The following is a 20,167-nucleotide window of genomic DNA, read 5'->3' as shown; positions in this document are numbered from 1 at the left end:
TCCGTCCAATTTTTTTCAATTTTTCAAAAAATGCTCCAAATGGTCTGAAACGTGTGCAAAAAAATGAGCTCGATTTGAGCATACAAATATTTCAACGCGCGCGTACGCGCACGTTTTAAGAGAAAATATGAATTTTGAGAATATGAGTAGAATGCGCATAACTTGAAATACATGTGACTTAAATTTCATTGAAAAAATCTATTCCATTGATGAGATATGATTGAGAATGTGTTTTCATATAATGACGTCATAGTGACGTCACGGTCGACTAATCAGTATGATTTTATTAGTCCCGTCGTCTTTGGGACATGATATATATATGTGACAGTGCACCTCAAAACGAACATAAAGTCGCACACACTGATTTTGCGTGAGGACTGAAAATAAGTGGAATGGGTCAACCTAACCGAACTTGACTTTTTCATATTTTCTGAAAGAGCGGGTCTTCTTTTACATTATGCTAAAATTTGGGATCATAAAACGGGCAGGAAAGTGTGTTTTTTAGCATTTTATCTCGAACATTTTTGATAGAATAGTGTGATTAGGTGTGTCTTTAGAATCCCTTTTTCATTTCTGAAAAACCTTGTCCACACTCTTCACTTTCAACTCTAATAACTTTTGAAAGGATTGTGCTACTGCTTTGAAAGTTGACATTAATTATGGACAGAATGTGTTAATAAAGCATGCTTAATTTCAGTTTAATCTGATAATCTCTTCACATATGTGACCCTGCACCTCAAAACAAACAAAAAGTCGCCAGACATGAATATTTAGTTAAGACCATATTCTGAAAGAGCAGACTTTAAGCTTTAAAATGATGTATAACTCAAATCAAATGGACTCTCCTAACCTATCTAAATATTGGAAAGAAAACACAAATTCAGGAAAAGTGTGAACTGAGAAAAGAGGCTCTGAAGTACAGTGTCTATATTCAAGCGCTTAATCTTTACCAAACCGTGCTGGCTGTGCGATGAATGGGACAAAAAACAGGAAGTAAACCACCAGAGTAACAACAATGAAGAGATTATCATATTAAACTGCAATTAAGCATGCCTCATTGACAAATTCTGTTCATAATTAATGTGAACTTTCAAGGCAGTAGCACTATCCTTTCAAAAGTTATTAGAGTTGAAAGTGAAGAGTGTGGACAAGGTTTTTCAGAATTGAAAAAGGGATTCTAAAGACACACCTAATCACACTATTCTACCAAAAATGTTCGAGATAAACTGCTAAAAAAACACACTTTCCTGCCTGTTTTATGATACCAAATTTTAGCATAATGTAAAAGAAGACCCGCTCTTTCAAAAAATGTGAAAAAGTCAAGTTTGGCTAGGTTGACCCATTTCACTTATTTTCAGTCCTCGGGCAAATCAGTGTGTGCGACTTTATGTTCGTTTTGAGGTGCACAGTCACATATGGTATAAGTTTGAAATTGATAGAAAGAGCACTTTCTGAGCTAATCGATACACAACTTTTCTCCAGAAATAAAGAAAGAAGAAGAAGAACAAAGAATCCGTACTGATACAGAAGGTGATCCGAGAGGATACTCGGATCACCTAATTCAACTTTATTAGTGAGGGGACCAGCCCAATTCATGCTCAGATTACTCTATTAAGAACAAAAAGAGGGGGAAAAAAGATTAAAAGGGGGAAAGAAAACAGAGTTCACTGTCAACGGTCTACAATGTCATGTCATCACACATCTGATTGCTAAAAAATAACGTTATCATTTCAATAATTTTATTTTAACAAAAATCAAAATTGAATTAACACACCCGCACATCACATTGATACCGTGCGCAAATCAATATCAAATAAATTTCATAAAAACTGAATAAGTTAACTCAATATATTGTCTGTTGAGAATGAGAAGGGCGCTAAGTGGTCATGAACACTATGGGTTTAGTGGCAACTTAACGCCCTTATCATTCTCAGCCGACGATATGTATATGTACATATATATCTTCATCATCATGCCAGCCCATCGTTAAACAAATGTTTTCAAGTTTTCCAATATTCTGCTAGTAATAGAAACGATAGATCTTTTCATTTTTCCGTTCTATTCAGTGTATAGCAAATTAATTCATAAGAGGTCTAATGCATTCAATACTCCGTTTATTGGAATATAAGAATTTCAGCAAATTATTGCATCTATTTCTCTACAGTTGAGATAACTACCCAGCAAACACAGAACGTTTTCAGAACGTTTCCTAAACGTTTTTTGAGGTTCTGTACGTCTTCGTATAAAATGGACGTTTTTAAAACGTACATACAACGTCAAAGTGGGGACTTAGCATTTACCGCAAAGCGCAGGTATTTTGGAAAACCGTTTAAAAACGTCAATGGACGATACAAAACGTTTTTATTATATCTGCAACGTCTTCGTCCTTTGTAAACGTCCACAAAACGTTTTTATTAGGTCTGCTACGTGTTCGTCATTGGTTTCTTTATCATGAATATTCATTCCTAATTATGAATATTCAAATCAAGGTGTGTGTGATCTGATTGTAATTACCATGTCTTCATGCATTACAACATGTTGGTGGTATATAAAAGAATGTGATACAGATTCAATTGGGAATAGGGTGTAGTATAGGTGGTAGGACATTAAGGTTAGGATAGGGTTATATAGGATTAGGATTAGGATACATTAATCTCAGATTGTGCCTATATAATCTCATAACAATGTTTTAAATACCCTATAAAAATAAACATTAGACATTCTTAGAAGTTTTTCTGGACGTTCTAGACGGATATGCAAGGTTCTCTAAACGTTGTGGAAAGGGTCATAAGACTTTTTAGACGTTCTTAAAACGTTTTTCGAACGTTCCAGACGGCTTTCAAAAAATTTCAGGACGTCCGCAGAACGTCCACAGAACGTTTTGAATATTCTTAAAAGATTTTTCTGACGTCTATAACGTTCAAGAGGTTTTCTGCAGGTCCTTAAAAATTCCGAAAGGTTTTTTATTGGTTTTCTAAACGTTTAAAAACACGTCTTATAATGTCCATATGTAACGTTTTAAATTCGTCGTTTCAAAAAAACGTTCTAAAAACGTTTTGACAAAACGTCTAAATGACGAACTTGGATCGTTTCAAGAACGTTTAGAAAACGTTCTAGTGTTAGCTGGGTAAAGATTGTCGTAAAACGTGTGTTTGATTGGGAGAAAATTTGTTAATAGTCTTGCTTTTAATATTGTTTAATCGACTTTCTCCTGCAGTAAATAACCTGTACGACCTATAATTTTGTACCTTTGCAGACATTCTATCCGGGCAAACTGTTCCAGAAGAAAGTACAAGAAAGAAGGACAAGTCGAAAAAGGATCATGTAGGTGAGTGCCATATAATCTGTGGTTTATATGACCGTTTATATATTATCCTTTAGAGTTGTAATCAATTTCCTTATTTTCTTATTTAGTTTTATACAACACAATAAATAAAAAAGAAGTAAAGTCTGTGAAATATTTATACTCATTTTTTTATATATATTTTCACCGTTTATATATTATCCTTTAGAGTTGTAATCAATTTCCTTATTTTCTTATTTAATTTTATACAACACAATAAATAAAACAAGAAGTAAAGTCTGTGAAATATTCATACTCATTAAATGCGAATGTACCTAATTTTAGATAATTATGCGCATATTCATAATTTACAGAAAGGGATACTACAACGAAAGTTATTGCAGTACCTTATTTTATTTTTTTTTATTGTTAAATTCTAAAGTTAGGTGAAATGTTTACGTGTATGTTCATTTCGAAAAAAAATGAAATAATGTTTGAATTGAGCGAATTGAATTGAATTGTTACACTTTGGTATTAGAGGACCCTCTATATAACATTACTTAATTCCTTTTTTATGTCATGGTCCTTGCCTACCATAATGTTTGATAGAAAACACTCTTAAATAGTCTTTTCTAATATTGCGAGTGGTCTTTGACAAAACACTGAAACATGTACTTAAATTCTTTCAGAAAACGCCACCATCAACGTGTTATCTACTGCTGAGCTAAAGCAATTGACAGCGTACGTAATTCCGCGACTAGCAAGCAAACTGTGCAAGAAACTGAACATTGATAACGCAGAGAAACGTACTGGTGAGGTGCTACAGATACTTCTGGAGTGGAGAAAGCGAGAAAATGCAAAAGAACATCAATCCAAGCTACGAGAGTTGCTGTCAAGTGCATTGGATGAGTTAGGCTTCAGTGGTAAGAAAAGATGCACATAATAATGACCTTTTTCGGGGTGGGATATCACGTATTCCATATTATGTAATGCACCGCGCAGCATTGTTATATTTAATCACCGTATAAATAAATAAATGTTGAGCTCTATAACTCGTGCGGCTATCAATGCCCTCCCAACGGCAGACAACCTCAGCAGATGGGGCAAAAAGCTAAACATCCGCTGCACATTATACGGAAACCACGAAACCCTGTTGCACATTCTCAATAATTGCAAAAGTGCACTAGAACAGGGTAAGTACAATTATCGACATGATAGCATCTTGCAGCACTTGGTCTCCTTCTTAGGCAAAGTGAAAACCTGAAAAATACGCCTCATTGCTGCTCGACATTGAAAACCAAGGATACTCATGTGAGCTAATCTGTTTCGAGATAGGATCCAGGGGACTGGTGACCAAGGAAAACAAACGTCAACTCACTGAGCTGTCCAAGTTTGTAAGGGATATTCGAAAAGTTCAGGATCGTATGAAAACCAGAACTCGTCAAAAGTATTGCTATTCTTACCTCGTTTGCCATTTACAATGCACGCAACGAACCCTCCTGGACAAAACCGGCATACCTCCAGCCTGCAACTGGTAAGGCTGTACGTGTTTCTATGTACACACACACACACACACACACACACACACACACACACACACACACAGATATAAACACACACAAAATAACACACACACTCATAATCACACACACTAACCACGTACACTCATCTCACACACTCATACATGATTATAAATGCACAAAACACATGTATGTATACATATACACACAAGAGCAGGCCAATGACCTAATTGTGCGGACCTAGGGCTGGCATTATAATCACATGGCTCTGGCGAGCATTGTAGATTGATTATTAATTATAGGTCAATGATACTGATTATCATCGATAATACGTACCCCTAATCCGTATTGCATATGTTGCGCTCCATATCAGTATTCTGTAATGAATGTGTTTTACCTGTAATGAATAATGAATGGATTTTGTATTGTATTGTAGGTATAGGGTAATAAGATTATGTATTTTAGATTCTGGTAAAATATTTTTGGCATACATTGTCAAAGATGATTAGTGAAGCGATGTTTTGTTTAAACATTTATTGCATTTCGGGAACTTACACAACTGGATTATTTCTATACTTTGTATCTGTATGGTTTAAATTCGGGGTACAGTGTTTTCCCCTTGTGATGAATAGTATGATTTTAACGACACTTCGTTTGCGACCAAGTAGAGATGAGGGCCATGGCGTGTGTTTGTTGTTGCTGTTCACTTGTTATTTTTGATATCGTCGTCGTTGTTGTGTGTTTGTTTGTTTGTTTGTTCGTTCGGTCGGTCGGTCGGTCGAGGCGAAGTTTCGATACAGTGAGACAAGGATTCCAGTCCCGGGACATAACTGTGGCGGGAATCCACTTTGTGAGATATAATTTCTTAAGTAGGCTTTACATCTTATGAGTGTTTCATAGTTATTGCGTTAACTGTAATAAGTGTATTTTTGTATTATAATACATTCATATTACATGCTCATGCACAAAAAATTATTTACAGGCCGGTCATGTTCATTTTCATTTTCCCCTGATGTCTTGTTGAATATGCGTAAGATTTATAAATCATGTTTATTATACTTTTCTTCCAGTCGGAAAATTTCTCTCTTTTTTACATAGTATTGGACATGAAATAAGATTATGTTGGATGGATTAAATGAAATTTATTGGTAGTGTTGGTAGTTTTGTATAATTGAATGAGTGATCAAAATTATTTTGGGTGTGTGTTTTAGATTAAATGTATTTTGAGATAATTTCGTTTTACATTTATATCCTGAACAGCTGAACAAATGTATTACGTTTGTTTGTAAATGTACATAAATGTATATATTTGTGTCCTTGCCAATTGTGTTGTAATGGATCGGGTCTATTATATTTCTTTCCATGTACTAACCTAGGGTTGTTTATTACATGCTTTTATTTGTGTAGAAATAAAGTATGTTATTTATAATTATTTTCAAAAGAGGTGGTGCATAGTAATAATTCCATAGTAGTACTTCCATCCTTTATGGACTCTGATGTATCAAAATTTCCTGCGTATTTTATAAAATGTATGTACATTGTAGTAATTCACCCTAATCGGTCAATACAGTTGCACGTATACAACAAGGGATTTTTGAGCTTGCAAATCTGCCTTTGGTTTTCTAAGAAAGCAATGACCTGGGAGTATGATTTGCTTCACAAATGTATCAAAGCGAAACGCATATGAACGATTGAATTAATGAAGTCGATGTATGTTAAATTCGTAGAGGCATTTTCTACTACTCCAAATTACGCAGCAAAGTCTAATCGTCATTTCGTTTATATCGGAAGTAGGTTCCTTTCTGATATTTACCGTCAGGAAAATGAAGGCAATTTTGATTGATCAAGATCTTGAGATGGGCATACATGAACAGAGAAATAAATGTGTAGTATCCTTCTCTCAGCATAAGTATACAGATAAATATATTCTATATACAGATATGTATATAGTTATGCATATATATATATGTATATATATTGAGACCTGGATGTATTGGAATAAATGAAATCGTCACTGCTCTGTTACAGTGTAGTGACATTACAGTACTCAATTCATATAAAAACAACCTTCGATCATTTTAGAATTCATCAGTTTCTGAAGTGATTACGAAACAAGAAATGTGCCATTCTAGTGCTCGATTTTTCTCGAAACTAATTGGTTAAAAGAACTCTATGGTATCCAGTGGTATCAGATAAAATAATAATAATAATAAAATGTCACAATACCTGCTTTTTCAGTTTCTATCCTTGCTGACATCGAGCTGAAAACTCTAGGAGAAAGTTTACCCCTCGAACTCCATGGCCCTATCATCAACAAGCTCGGCTCGGGAATGCCAATTAACAGTAACAAGCTGCTCCCATTCCTCACTGATTGGCGTGATGCCAAATCAAAGGACGAAATTTCATCCTTGGAGTGTCGCATATACCTTCATAATATATTGGAGTCCATCCCAGCACCAGTGGGTAAATATACCGTTGTGTGTGTGTGTGTGTGTGTGTTTGTTTGTTTGTTTTGGTTTGTTTTGGTTTTGGGGGGGGGGGGGCTATAGGGCCTTTGTTTGTTTGTTGTTGTTGTTGTTTTTTGTTTGTTTTTTGTTTTTTGCTTAAGCCTCAAAGATCATAAACCTGGATTTTCAGACTATTTAAAATCTAATTACTAAAGGCAGTGGTCAAACCAGTTTAACCGAAAAAAAAAACCAGAAATATAATCCAACACTAATACAATCTGTGTACAGTGTAGTAATGAATTATGTTTGGCTACAAAAATACATCACAAATATTTCCCTGAAATCTTTATTTTCCCCCTGCGTGTATTTCTTTACTGATATTTTCATTTCATGTGTTACTACAGCATTCGTTCCACTCCCGGTGGCCAAAACCCACGTGTACAAAGTCGAGCTGGTGGATGTAGCCTTCCACCTCCTCATGCAGGACGTATACCCTCTGGCAGAGGCACTTGGAATCAACCGTAACGAGCTTCCAAAATACAGGAGTCTTCATGACTTCAATAGCGGCACGCTTTTCCTCGTGGGAGAATTATACAACACCTTGAAGACACGCAAGGCATTTGCTGAGGCTCTGTGGAAAGAACTTTACTATGATGTTGCTAAATATCTGTCCTTAGGTATGTAACATTTACGCACTTTGATGAAGTGGCATGAAATGACGTTAATGAATTAAAGGAAGACAATAACCTCTGAAATCAAAACTAATGCAACTTTTGGGATGAGAGACTGCTGTTTGAAATGCTCTGGCTCCTATTTTGATCATTATTAAACTAGTTATTACAGTACTCTTTTATGCTATAACACTGTCCAATTGTTAATTATGGTTACAAATTCAAACGATAAACAGATACTTCAGTATTCTGCTAACAATAAACGTTAGAGGCTTAAAAGTCACTAATATTAATTATCATTCGTGTCATTCTTCATTCTGGTAATATCAACTCTCAGCGTTCCTCCTGTTCAAGTTGTTGCTGTTTGGCGGAAAAAGAAAAGTTAAATCAATAATTATTAACATCATTTACATACATGTTTGAAATGTTTATCAGATTACGAACTTAGTTACACTGACATGCTTGCTATGACCTCTGAACTGACGGACGAGGAAATGATGACGGAGCTTCCGCAGCATCTGGGAATGAGGGACACTGACGTGACATCCTGTCGAGATGAGATGGGGAGCTTTAGTAGACTCCAAATGTTCAGACTTTGGAAGCGAATGGTCCACTCTGTGCCCTACAATTACCAAGCTACGCTGGATAAGGGTCTTCTCTCACTGGGATTCAAACGAGCTGAGGCGTTTGAGACCCCAGGTTGGTTACTTGTGAAGTTCTGCGAAGAATCTCAATCAAGGCCCAATATTCTTTTTTTTTCTTTTTTTTTATTAGTCCATGATCCAATTTCTTCAGGGTAGAATTTTACCGTTGTTTCATTGATTTAAAGGAGAACAATGGAATCTGCAGTATCGCGATATTGCAGAGTTAAAGTTAACTCAACTATGTCAGGGAAGACAGATTTGTAAAACAACTTGTCCGATGATGTTGGGGTCGAACAGGATAGCAGCTTTTCAAATATGCCCTTTATATCACCCGGGAATTCGAGAATCTATGCCCTGCCATTCCCTCGTGCAAAATCAACAATGCAGTATTGAAATGACAAATTGCAGTTTAGAACCGTCCCCACTCCAACATAAAGGATCAGGAGTCAGAGAGAGAGAGAAAAAATCTAGTTTCTGATAGTAATGATATTAATGGAGAGGTCCTATTATTTTAGGCATAACATATTCTGTGTATTATATATACTTGAGATAACCATATCACACAAGTGCGTTGAATTTGCATAATCATGTTTCTGAAGACTGAACTGGGAGTAATAAATCAAGAAAAATTGTTTCAATTTTGCGAATTTTAATTTTGCTCTAGAAGACATTATGACTTTGAATTTGATGTTGGAATGTTCCCCAGGGTTTGTGATATTTTTCAAAGATAGTCGTTCTTAAGAGCATCACCAAATTTGTGTCAGTTTTAACTATACATACTAAGTGCTACAAAACATGACATCTGCCATAAGGATTATCCCGAGTGAGTTTCGTACAGATAAACCCTTCTGCAAAGGAAGGTTTCCAAGTTCGGCATTATTCTGTTCATGGTAACACGATGTATCTGCACGATATACTACTATACAGTACACATTTTGTTCTCCCTCCAGCTCTCTCCTTAGCAAACTAGAGATACTTCTTTCTGCCATCAGTCTTACTGTTCAATGTGGGAGCACCGCGAAATTAAAGCACATTTGAGATTTTTTTATTAATGAAATGGAAAGTTTAATTGTAAAGATGGTGAAACTCCATTTGCTCCAATCTGATTAAAATTTTAAAGACTATAAGGAGACATGGAATAACTTCAAAAATTATACTGATTTCTTATGTAACACATAAAGTGAGGTAGCAGTTTAGAAAAAAGTATTGTGTACATTTTGTTCTCTGCAATGACGAATTTAATTTGAAATGTCTATTTATCCATTTTATGATCAAAATCTTTAATTTCCTACTCAAAATCCCTTAGAAGAAAGCAACCGACATTGAACATAGGTAAACCTTTACTGCCGTAATCAATGCCCCTTCACCCATAAGACGATATATAGCCAAGCGCAATAGAGCTTGATAAAATATCGACAGACCCAGGGATAATTCTGAAACTAACGCCCAACTACTATTAGTTCTAGTCTAACATGCCTTCGCAAACACTTTCCTGAAAACACTTACGCACATTATAGGACCTTCACACCCAAACACACAGACAGAGAGACAGACATAATGTCTTTTGTAGTTCCATGGACCGACAGAGAAACACACACACATAGACACAGATAAATTGCAATTATTAGATTGACTCGCAGTTGATTATTCTGGGTCAGTTGTATGTCAACATGCTCCCCTAATTACAATGTGCGGGCGCTTTGCTGTTATATTTCGTTTTGCTTTACTAGTATTGTTTTATTTCATTCTGTATCAGCCTTGAACACGTCCTTGGCCAGCCCTCAAAAAGAGGAGATTTCGCCATCAGCCGAGAACGCGGATCCTGATGGGGACCATGTCCTTTACGAACTTCTCTTTCACGACGTCCGTGGTTCCAACGATGAGCAACGAAAGAATGAAGGCCGTGAACTAATCAAGACGTGGCTTTCCAATCAAAAGAAGCCTCGTAACGCTGAACTTGCTCAGAGAGTACGTGAAAATGACAAAGTCCTCGAACGTGGTTTTGTTGAAGTAGCACGTGAAATGATGGCTATTGGGTATCATTTAATGACGGCAAAATCGTTGAGATCACGGAGAGGATTTTGGAGAAAGTCCAAAATGGTACTGAAAGGGGAAACCATGAAGTAATCTCTTCGGCCAGAGGGAGCACTGTATCTTTTCTACAAATTAAATTTTTTAGTCCTGTCACGCCATTGTCAATCTTGTATTCAAACGATTTTGAAAATTGACATAGGTTAGTCACTTAACAAGTAGGTACTAGACGTGCGTTATACCTGCAAGAGAAATATCAATTTACACGAAGAGCCATGCTCTAATCCCCACAATCCCCACTCCACCATTGCCGGTAGTACGTGTAGATCATGAAACGTAAACTCCACCATCTGAGTCTGTCCCCTTTCCTAACAGTTGGTATGCTTGTCATCTCTATCCAATTGCCAATGTCTTGCTTCTACTTTTCAAAACCTCGCCTTGCTATTAAACAACTATTTTCTGCGATGGTATAGAGATGGACGCCGAGTCATTACGTCAATCATTTTGTCTATATCGCAGTTCTATTTAATGAACGATTTTTTTTTTCCTTCCCGCTTGTACAATGGTAGTTTTTACTTTGCAAGAGTAAATTAGGAATTAATGAAATGAAAGCTGTCGAAGAAATAATTCTTGGCTGCTCTGACTTTACGAAGAAATCAGCATTACGTATCTGTCGTTTATATCTTATTCGTTTGATTCTTTTATGTATTGACCATTGTTTGTGACACCAGTGAAAACAAACATGAAATAAGGTATCAAATCTCTCTCGTAATCAGGCCTGTGATGCAGTCTGACGGACTACAGTTCAACTTTGTACGATTCAGCAATATTTATTGGGAAACATTCATCCCTCTTCCCAATTCATGTAAGGCAGCTTTAATCAAAGAAAGAAAGATAATGTCAGAAGTGTTCCTGAAATCTCTGTTGTCTTGTCACTTTTTTATATTGTTATTTTGGAAATCAAAATTACAATTTATTGTATGAATAGAAATTTTTCATTGTCACACTTGCTATGGCTCTACATGACCAGCATTATATTTGTTCATTTTTTTTTATGATTCGATTCTATTTCAGAGATGATAAAACCAATTTCAACCATTTGCAATGTCTTCATGTAACATTGATGAAATTTTCATTAAAAAAGTGCATTATACACACAATTAGCATCATTGGGCAAGGTGACCATTCCACATTCTCCATCGTACGTAGGGCTTACCCAAAGACTAATATCGGTCTCACTTATCATGCTTATATTTGTTTTTCATAACTTGTCTTGCTATGTTCAGAGACTTTTATCGCAGGTAAATGATCGGAATTTTAGTAAAAATTGCTCCCGAATGAATGACACAAGTGTCATTTGTACTTACGTTATAATATTATACAGCAGTGGCAATTTGTTTTGTGAGTCGCGTGGAGCGTTGCATTAAAGGGAACATAGCCATGTCTAAAGATTCATTTAGATCCTGCACTTTCACGACATTCAGTGAACCTGTCTTAAAATAAGAAAATCCAGAAGGGAGCACCTCTTAGTAGTCACAAACTACATGGAATCATGAAAAACGCTTCCATTGTACTGTACTATCGGTTTGGGTGGGTTTGTGCGTTTGTGCAGAATATGCGAACTTGGCACGCCGCCGTCGACTGAGTTAGGCGCACGGACATGGCAAATTAAGAGTTAAATGGATAGACATTTGTGTGTGTGTGTGTGTGTGTGTGTGTGTGAGGTAATACGATGGGAAGGATCGATGGCTATTGTGTGCGTGCGTGTATATGTGAGTGTGTTTTTGTGTGTATGTGATTAAAATTTCCTCTGAATACATTTGTGACTGCAGACATCAACTTCCAAGTTATTTTTTTTTAATGCAGAAGCACTGCTGTTTCTGTTCATTACCGCTAACAAAATATATTTGAAGCCTCAATGTCTTCAGTTTAACAATGAAATTGGAAATTAAGTGGATGATTTTATCACTCAGTTCAAAGAACATTGTGAGTATACCTGTCACTTTGTAGCGATCAACTGTAAATATTTGTAATACTTTTTCGCACTTTGTTTTTCAGGTATTCATGCAGTTCTCAATGCAGGAGTTTGAAATTGTTTGCAATTTCATTGGATATTGATATGTGATATGTATATAATGAATACGTCAATCAATTATATTGTGAATACCACACTGAGGTAGACCAAATCATAGTATAGCCTCAATCCAGTTTTTATTATCTATGTATCCTCTCCAGTCTAGAATAGGATATTTAAGATTATATTGGGGTGAAATATTTTCCCATGAGTGTATAAAGAAGGACGGCGAGTGTAACTTCTGTTGTCAATACTTGTGGTCACCTGGTTCTTCACTATACTAGTATGTTATTTTTCGTAATTACATTATATTTCACAGTGGAAGACACATTTTCACACAAGAGAGCACTCAAGACTTTTGATAGGCGAGACAAGATGGGAGCGTTGACTTTAAGACTTGGTATATTTCAGTATTGCAGCTGTATAACGTATTCAAGAGAATTTCACGAGTATTCAAAGTCATTTAAGTATTCAAGAGTTAAAAGGCAATGACAAACTGTTGAAATATGGTGATTTCGAAAGTATTTGCTGAGAATACTTTTTTTTACAAAGGAAAGCGTAAAAAGGGAAAAAACTTACAGAAAATATTGAAAACAGGGAATGTTGGATTGGAGAATGTGGACAGTTAAATAATTGCAGTTTATATACGTTCAATTGCTTTTGGACATCAACTGAAATAGTTTTATGTGTTCATTCATTTTGCTAAGTTCTGAAAAATGTCTATGTGTTTATTCATTTAGCTAAGTTCTGAAAAAATGTCTATGTGTTTATTCATTTAGCTAAACTCTACTGGGAGAGAAAATTACTACAAAAGATACAAGCCGAGAATATACAGTTTGGTGATCTTACAGCTCCGCAGTCTACCATCTTTAATACATTGTATTCGCATTCTTCGCAAAGCAGATCAAAATAGCACACTGTTTTGTTACTTGCATCGTATTCACTCACATGTACAGCTATATAATTATGCAAAATATTTTGGAAATTGTTTTTAAATGTGCAGTTTGTGGAGGTGTCATGGCCGAGTGGATACAAGCAAACCTCTCCTACTTTAACACATGATCATGCTGATCTTGATTTTGCTTCGCCCCTCGCCAAGGCACTTTATACACATTGTTGTTCTCTATCCTATGTAGAGTATAAAATTATATTTAAAGAATGAGTATGTTCATATGGGTTGATCAGCCTGTGTAAAATAGCGACTGACTGGGATGCTCCCCACAGAGTGGAGAGTGAGCACCGTCAGTGATGGTTTGAAATAATGTATTCAGTAACCGGAGTAATATCAATGTATATATGCGTCTTGAGCCTCTACCAGAGAGTGGATTTCGGGCAATACAAAATCTTTGTATGATTATCAGTTCATTCAGCATTTATGTGTATGCTAGCGTAGTTGATGTGTTGAAAAAAAGTCGTTTTGTTAATTAAAAAATTCACAAAACTGTTTAATGTACGTTATTTATCTACATGTAATCAATGTAAGTGCGTTTACACAAAGAATGGGTTTTCCAAAATACAAACTGTAAATGTATATAATTCTACAAATTCTTCAAACGCTCAAACACGACTAGACATACGGACATAAAATTGTACACACAAACACACACGCACACAGACACACGCACACACACACAAACATATAAATGTAAGATATATTTGCTGAAATATATATTAAAACTAAGAGAGGGTTCGAATCCCGATAAAAACCCATTTTCTTTGCTCAAAGTTTTTACTATAAGATACATTTGTATTTATATACATATAGATATTTTTAGTGAGATATGAGTAAGCTATTGTAGCGGTGATTTCTTTCTCGCAAAAAAAAAAAAAATATATATATATATATATAATATGCATGCAATTTTATACATATATAAAAGTATAAATAAGTATATATATCTATATATATATAGGGGAACCCGGGGCAAAGTGGACCAAAAATGTTTGTCCAGCCAAAATGGAAATTGAAAACAGAGTAAAACTAGCTGTTGTTTTTGTTTATACTATTACCTGAGGACTACCGCTAACAAATGGCAGTAAAATTTGTTTTCAAATTATCAGTTTTATCAATTACTGTTAATTTGAAAAAAGTATGAAAAATCCACTTTGCCCAGACCTTTGGGGCAAAGTGGAATACAAAACGCAATGCATGGGGCGTGCGTGGAAATGCACCAAACTTCATTTTACCCACAAGCCCATTAGTTAACATGTTCAACCTTGCCCCGTCCACTTTGCCCCAACCATATATAATTTTCCCAACATGCAGTACTGTGACGTCGGCAATCATTTGCTACCCCTGATATCACGATTTATTGAAGCTGAAATTACTTTGTATTACTTTATATGGATTTAAATAATTTTGAACTGAATTGAATTGAATTAAGATCCATGCAACATTGTTGCCATGGTTTTCGAGATACTATTTCAGATAAGCATAATTTGGCATAAATTATACAATCATCAATTGTTTGGTTTTGAGGTATGCAAAACAGATACTTTCCTTAAAGACACAAATACAATTATTTAAATACACAACTCTGATATCAAAGATGTAGCATCCCTAGAGGGATCTTGGTGCATGAGCTTTAGATTCAAGACTGAATATATTTAGGTTTAATGGGGCTGTTTCACTTTGCCCTGTGTTCCTCTTTGCCCCGGTTTATATATATATATGTGACCCTGCACCTCAAAACAAATAAAAAGTCGCCAGACATGAATTTTTAGTTAAGACCATATTCTGAAAGAGCAGACTTTAAGCTTTAAAATGATGTATAACTCAAATCAAATGGACTCTCCTAACCTATCTAAATATTGGAAAGAAAGCACAAACTCAGGAAAAGTGTGAACTGAGAAAAGAGGCTCTGAAGTACAGTGTCTATTCAAGCGCTTAATCTTTACCAAACCGTGCTGGCTGTGCGATGAATGGGACAAAAATCAGGAAGTAAACCACCAGAGTAACAACAATGAAGGGATTATCAGATTAAAATGAAATTAAGCATGCCTCATTAACACATTCTGTCCATAATTAATGCCAACTTTCAAAGCAGTAGCACTATCCTTTCAAAAGTTATTAGAGTTGAAAGTGAAGAGTGTGGACAAGGTTTTTCAGAAATGAAAAAGGGATTCTAAAGACACACCTAATCATACTATTCTACCAAAAATGTTCGAGATAAACTGCTAAAAAAACACACTTTCCTGCCCGTTTTATGATACCAAATTTTAGCATAATGTAAAAGAAGACCCGTTCTTTCAGAAAATATGAAAAAGTCAAGTTCGGCTAGGTTGACCCATTTCACTTATTTTCAGTCCTCACGCAAAATCAGTGTGTGCGACTTTATGTTCGTTTTGAGGTGCACGGTCACATATATATATATATATATATATATAATATATATATATATATATATATATATATATATGACCGTGCACCTCACATATATATATATATATATATATATATATATATATATATATATATAATATATATATATATATATATATATATATATATATATGACCGTGCACCTCAAAACGAGCATAAAGTCGCACACACTGATTTTGCGTGAGGACTGAAAATAAGTGAAATGGGTCAACCTAGCAGAACTTGACTATTTCATATTTTCTGAAAGAGCGGGTCTTCTTTTACATTACGCTAAAATTTGGTATCATAAAACGGGCAGGAAAGTGTGTTTTTTTAGCAGTTATCTCGAACATTTTTGGTAGAATAGTGTGATTAGGTGTGTCTTTAGAATCCCTCTTTCATTTCTGAAAAACCTTGTCCAAACTCTCTCACTTTCAACTCTAATAACTTTTGAAAGTATAGTGCTACTGCTTTGAAAGTTGGCATTAATTATGGACAGAATGTGTTAATGAGGCATGCCCAATTTCAGTTTAATCTGATAATACCTTGATGGAGAAGAAAGTTTAAACCAAAAATCTCACAACTTACTTGTTTAGCGGTGGTGGCCAGCGACCGACATCCATCGACCTTCGGAGCCTATTGATGGTTACCGGGAATTGGTGGTCACGTGACCTCGCCTACTGGGGCGCGAGTCACGTGACAAGATGAGGTGGTCGTAGGTCCTGGGTAGGTGGTGGCGTCCCTGGTCCTTGTTCAGGTCACTTTTAGTTCTCCTTATGTTGATGGCCTCCTTGACTCCTCGCTTGTACCAATTATCCTCTCTGTCCAGTTCTTTCACTCCATCCCAATCAATGTCATGGAATGAAGCGTGCGCGCCGACCAGTGATGAAGGTCGGGCATGTTCGTCCAGACGAGTTTTGAGGGGTCGGGCACTCTCCCCTACTTATGTTGATGAACATTCTCTACGTGGTACCTGGTATATGACACCACATTTGTCAAGTTTGTTTGCTTAGTCCGTGGGTGCTACCAGGAGTGATCTTAGTGTATTTTGTGGCTTCACATTAATATTGTGTGCTTATGCCATGAGATCTAAATAGTCTCTGAAGAGACTCAGTGACACCCGCTACATAGGGAATGCCGACATTGCCTTTGGATGGAACGATGTTACGTCTGGGAATCCTGTTGTCGTCGCGCGACTTATTCCTGGTTACTGTGTTCCAAGTCCACTCCTGGTACCTACACACAGCGAGTGATTTGCGGATTTTGTTGATTTCCTGTTGTCGGTCTTCCTCCTTAGACACAATGGTGTGTGCTCGGTCATTTAATGTCCTAATTACCGCTAATTTGTGTTGGAGGGGGTGATGAGAAGTGAAGTTCAGGTATTGTTCTGTGTGGGTGGGCTTGCGATAGACCGAAAAGCTCAAGCGGCCTTCCTGATTCCGTGAAATAAGTACATCCAACACCGGAATTTGTCCATTTTCTTCCCGTTCCATGGTAAACTTGATGGAAGAATGCTGTGAGTTGATGTGGTCGGTGAACTGGTCAATTTGATCTTTCTTTATGACAACAATTGTATCGTCCACATAACGACCCCAAAATTTTGGGGGGACAGGATACGATTTGAGTGCCTTCGATTCAAAGTCTTCCATGAATAGATTGGCAGTGATGGGAGATACCGGAGAGCCCATGGCTGCATTCTCCAGTTGCTGGTAAAATTCACCATCGTATTGGAAGTATGTGGTGGTGAGACAGTATTCCAATAAGTTCATAATTTGCTCGACCGATAACTCCGCGCGATCCACCAGCGAGGTATCATTGCGCAAACGTTCCTTTATAATGGACAGTGATTCCTTCACCGGGGTACACGTGAACAGGGCTGTTACGTCATAGCTCACCATGACCTCATCTTGGTCGAGCACGAGATCGGAAAGCTTGTTCACTAAGTCCTTACTGTTTTGACGATGGTAGTCTGACTGTCCAACCAGCGGCGAGATAATATCCGCGACAAATCTGGCAATATCGTATGAGATGGAACCCCTACATGCAACAATGGGGCGGAGGGGGCAAGTCGGTTTATGCACTTTGGGGAGACCATAGAACTTGGGAACCTCCTCACAAGTAGGATATAATTGTCTGTATTTGATGTCAGTTATAGCACCACTCTGTTTCACACTTTGCAAGATCTTAATCAGTTTTGTTTTGTACTTCCAGGTAGGAATAGACTTCATTTTCTTGTAAGTTTTCTCATCACTAAGCAACTCAGAGGCCTTATCTTTGTAGTCAGTAGTGTTGAGGACTACAACAGCTCTACCCTTGTCAGCAGGGACAATCATGATATCATTATTGTCTTTCAAAGTTTTAATGGCTATTCTTTCCTGTTTAGTGATGTTACTCTTGGGTATCTGGGCCTTATGTAAGAGATCAGTGGCTTTAGATCGTATTTCACTTGCCTGATCAGAATCCAGTCCAACACAATACCTTCATTGTTGTTACTCTGGTGGTTAACTTCCTGTTTTTTGTCCCATTCATCGCACAGCCAGTACGGTTTGGTAAAGATTAAGCGCTTGAATAGACACAACTTCAGAGCCTCTTTTCTCAGTTCACACTTTTCCTGAGATTGTGCTTTCTTTCCAATATTTAGATAGGTTAGGAGAGTCCATTTGATTTGAGTTATACATCATTTTAAAGCTGGTCTGCTCTTTCAGAATATTGTCATAACTAAAAATTCATGTCTGGCGACTTTATGTTTATTTTGAGGTGCAGGGTCACAATATATTTTATATATATATATATATATATAGGGACTTTCCCAGGATTGGACTTCGAACGTTGTAATTACAAGAAGAAAGAGTCTCAGATACGCCATGGATCCAACGAGAATTTTATTTTATCTTTTTTTTTATTTATTACAAAATTTTCGGGCTGCCTCAGACCTTCGTCAGCGTAGTGTACACTACACTTCAAAATCGGGTTGTGGGATCCTAATGGGGCCTAAATTGTACATTTTCGTCTTCTTCTTGAGAACTCCATGACAGATTTTCACCATACTTAGCAGGTAGTATCCCTACGGAGTTAGGATCTCAATTTGTTAAAATGGGCCCCACGCCCCATCCAGGCGGGCCCCATTGGGCCCAAACCCCCAAAATTAAGGATTCTTTAATAATCTTCTTTTCTAGAACTGGAAGTGATATAGCTAAGTTAACCCTTTGCGTTTATGACTGTACTTTCAAGTTTATTCATGGCGGAATCAGGGCTGCCCCCTTTGGGACCCATGGGAGGGGGTGGGGAGGGGTTCTAATGGGGCGTAAACTGTACATTTTCCTCTTTTTCTTGAGAACCTCATAACCGATTTCACTTGGCAGGTAGTATCCCTAGGGGCATAGCATTTCAATTTGTTCAAATGGGCACAGAGTTCCACCTGGAGGGCCCAAGGGGCCCAAACCTCCCGAAATGAAGGAATTTTTAAAAATCTTCTCTAGAATCAGAAGTGGAAGAGCTAAGATAATACTATGAGTTAGTACATTAATGATTGTAGAACTTTTCAAGTTTGTTCATAGCAGATCCAGGGGTTCCCATCTTTTTGGGGGGAGGAGCCCCCCCCCCCCCCCCCCCCCCATGGGGGCCTAAATTGTACATTTTCATCTTCTTCTTGAAAACCTCATTATGGATTTTCATCACACTTGTCAGGTAACATCCCTAGGATGTTAGGATCTCAATTTATTAGAATGGGCACCATGTCCCACCCAGGGGGGCCTAGGGTCCCTAATCCCCCAATATTAAAGAATCGTTAAAGGAATCTTTAAAAAAAAATGGGCCCTTACTGTACATTTTTTATCTTCTACTTGAGAATGCCTGGTCAGAATTTTTGGTCAGAGCTGTGAATAATTTAGATTAGTGACTGCATGAAAGGTGAACTTGCGATACTCGGGTGAGCGTAAGACCTCCGGGTCTCTTGTTTTTGTTTTTTTTTTTAATACGAAAATGGGATTTTACCATAGAATATGATAATTATATATGAAATTTATTTTAAAAAAATACTTTTCAATTCAAATTTTCAATCTATCTTCAAAATAACACAAAACATCACATAAATGCTAGAAATATAATAGTTTTCAATAATTGCCTAAATATTTGTG

The 20,167-nt window shown here is 36.7% G+C and overlaps 1 protein-coding gene across 1 annotated transcript; it reads right to left on the bottom strand.

Moving 5' to 3' along the window:
- Positions 1 to 16,677: 16,677 nt before the first annotated feature.
- Positions 16,678 to 18,364, bottom strand: LOC139708480 (uncharacterized). The gene is made up of 2 exons (XM_071620429.1): positions 17,200 to 18,364; positions 16,678 to 16,970 (listed from the first exon to the last, which is right to left on the bottom strand). The coding sequence occupies exons 1-2, from the start codon at positions 18,362 to 18,364 to the stop codon at positions 16,678 to 16,680; spliced, it is 1,458 nt and encodes a 485-aa protein (XP_071476530.1).
- Positions 18,365 to 20,167: the final 1,803 nt, after the last annotated feature.

The sequence above is a fragment of the Diadema antillarum genome, unplaced genomic scaffold (genome assembly GCF_040938485.1).
Source record: "Diadema antillarum isolate AM-2024a unplaced genomic scaffold, OU_Dant_1.0 seq00001342_RagTag, whole genome shotgun sequence".
NCBI lineage: Eukaryota > Metazoa > Echinodermata > Echinoidea > Diadematoida > Diadematidae > Diadema > Diadema antillarum.
Note: the sequence above shows the minus strand (reverse complement) of the source record. Positions and strands in the feature narration are given on the sequence as shown.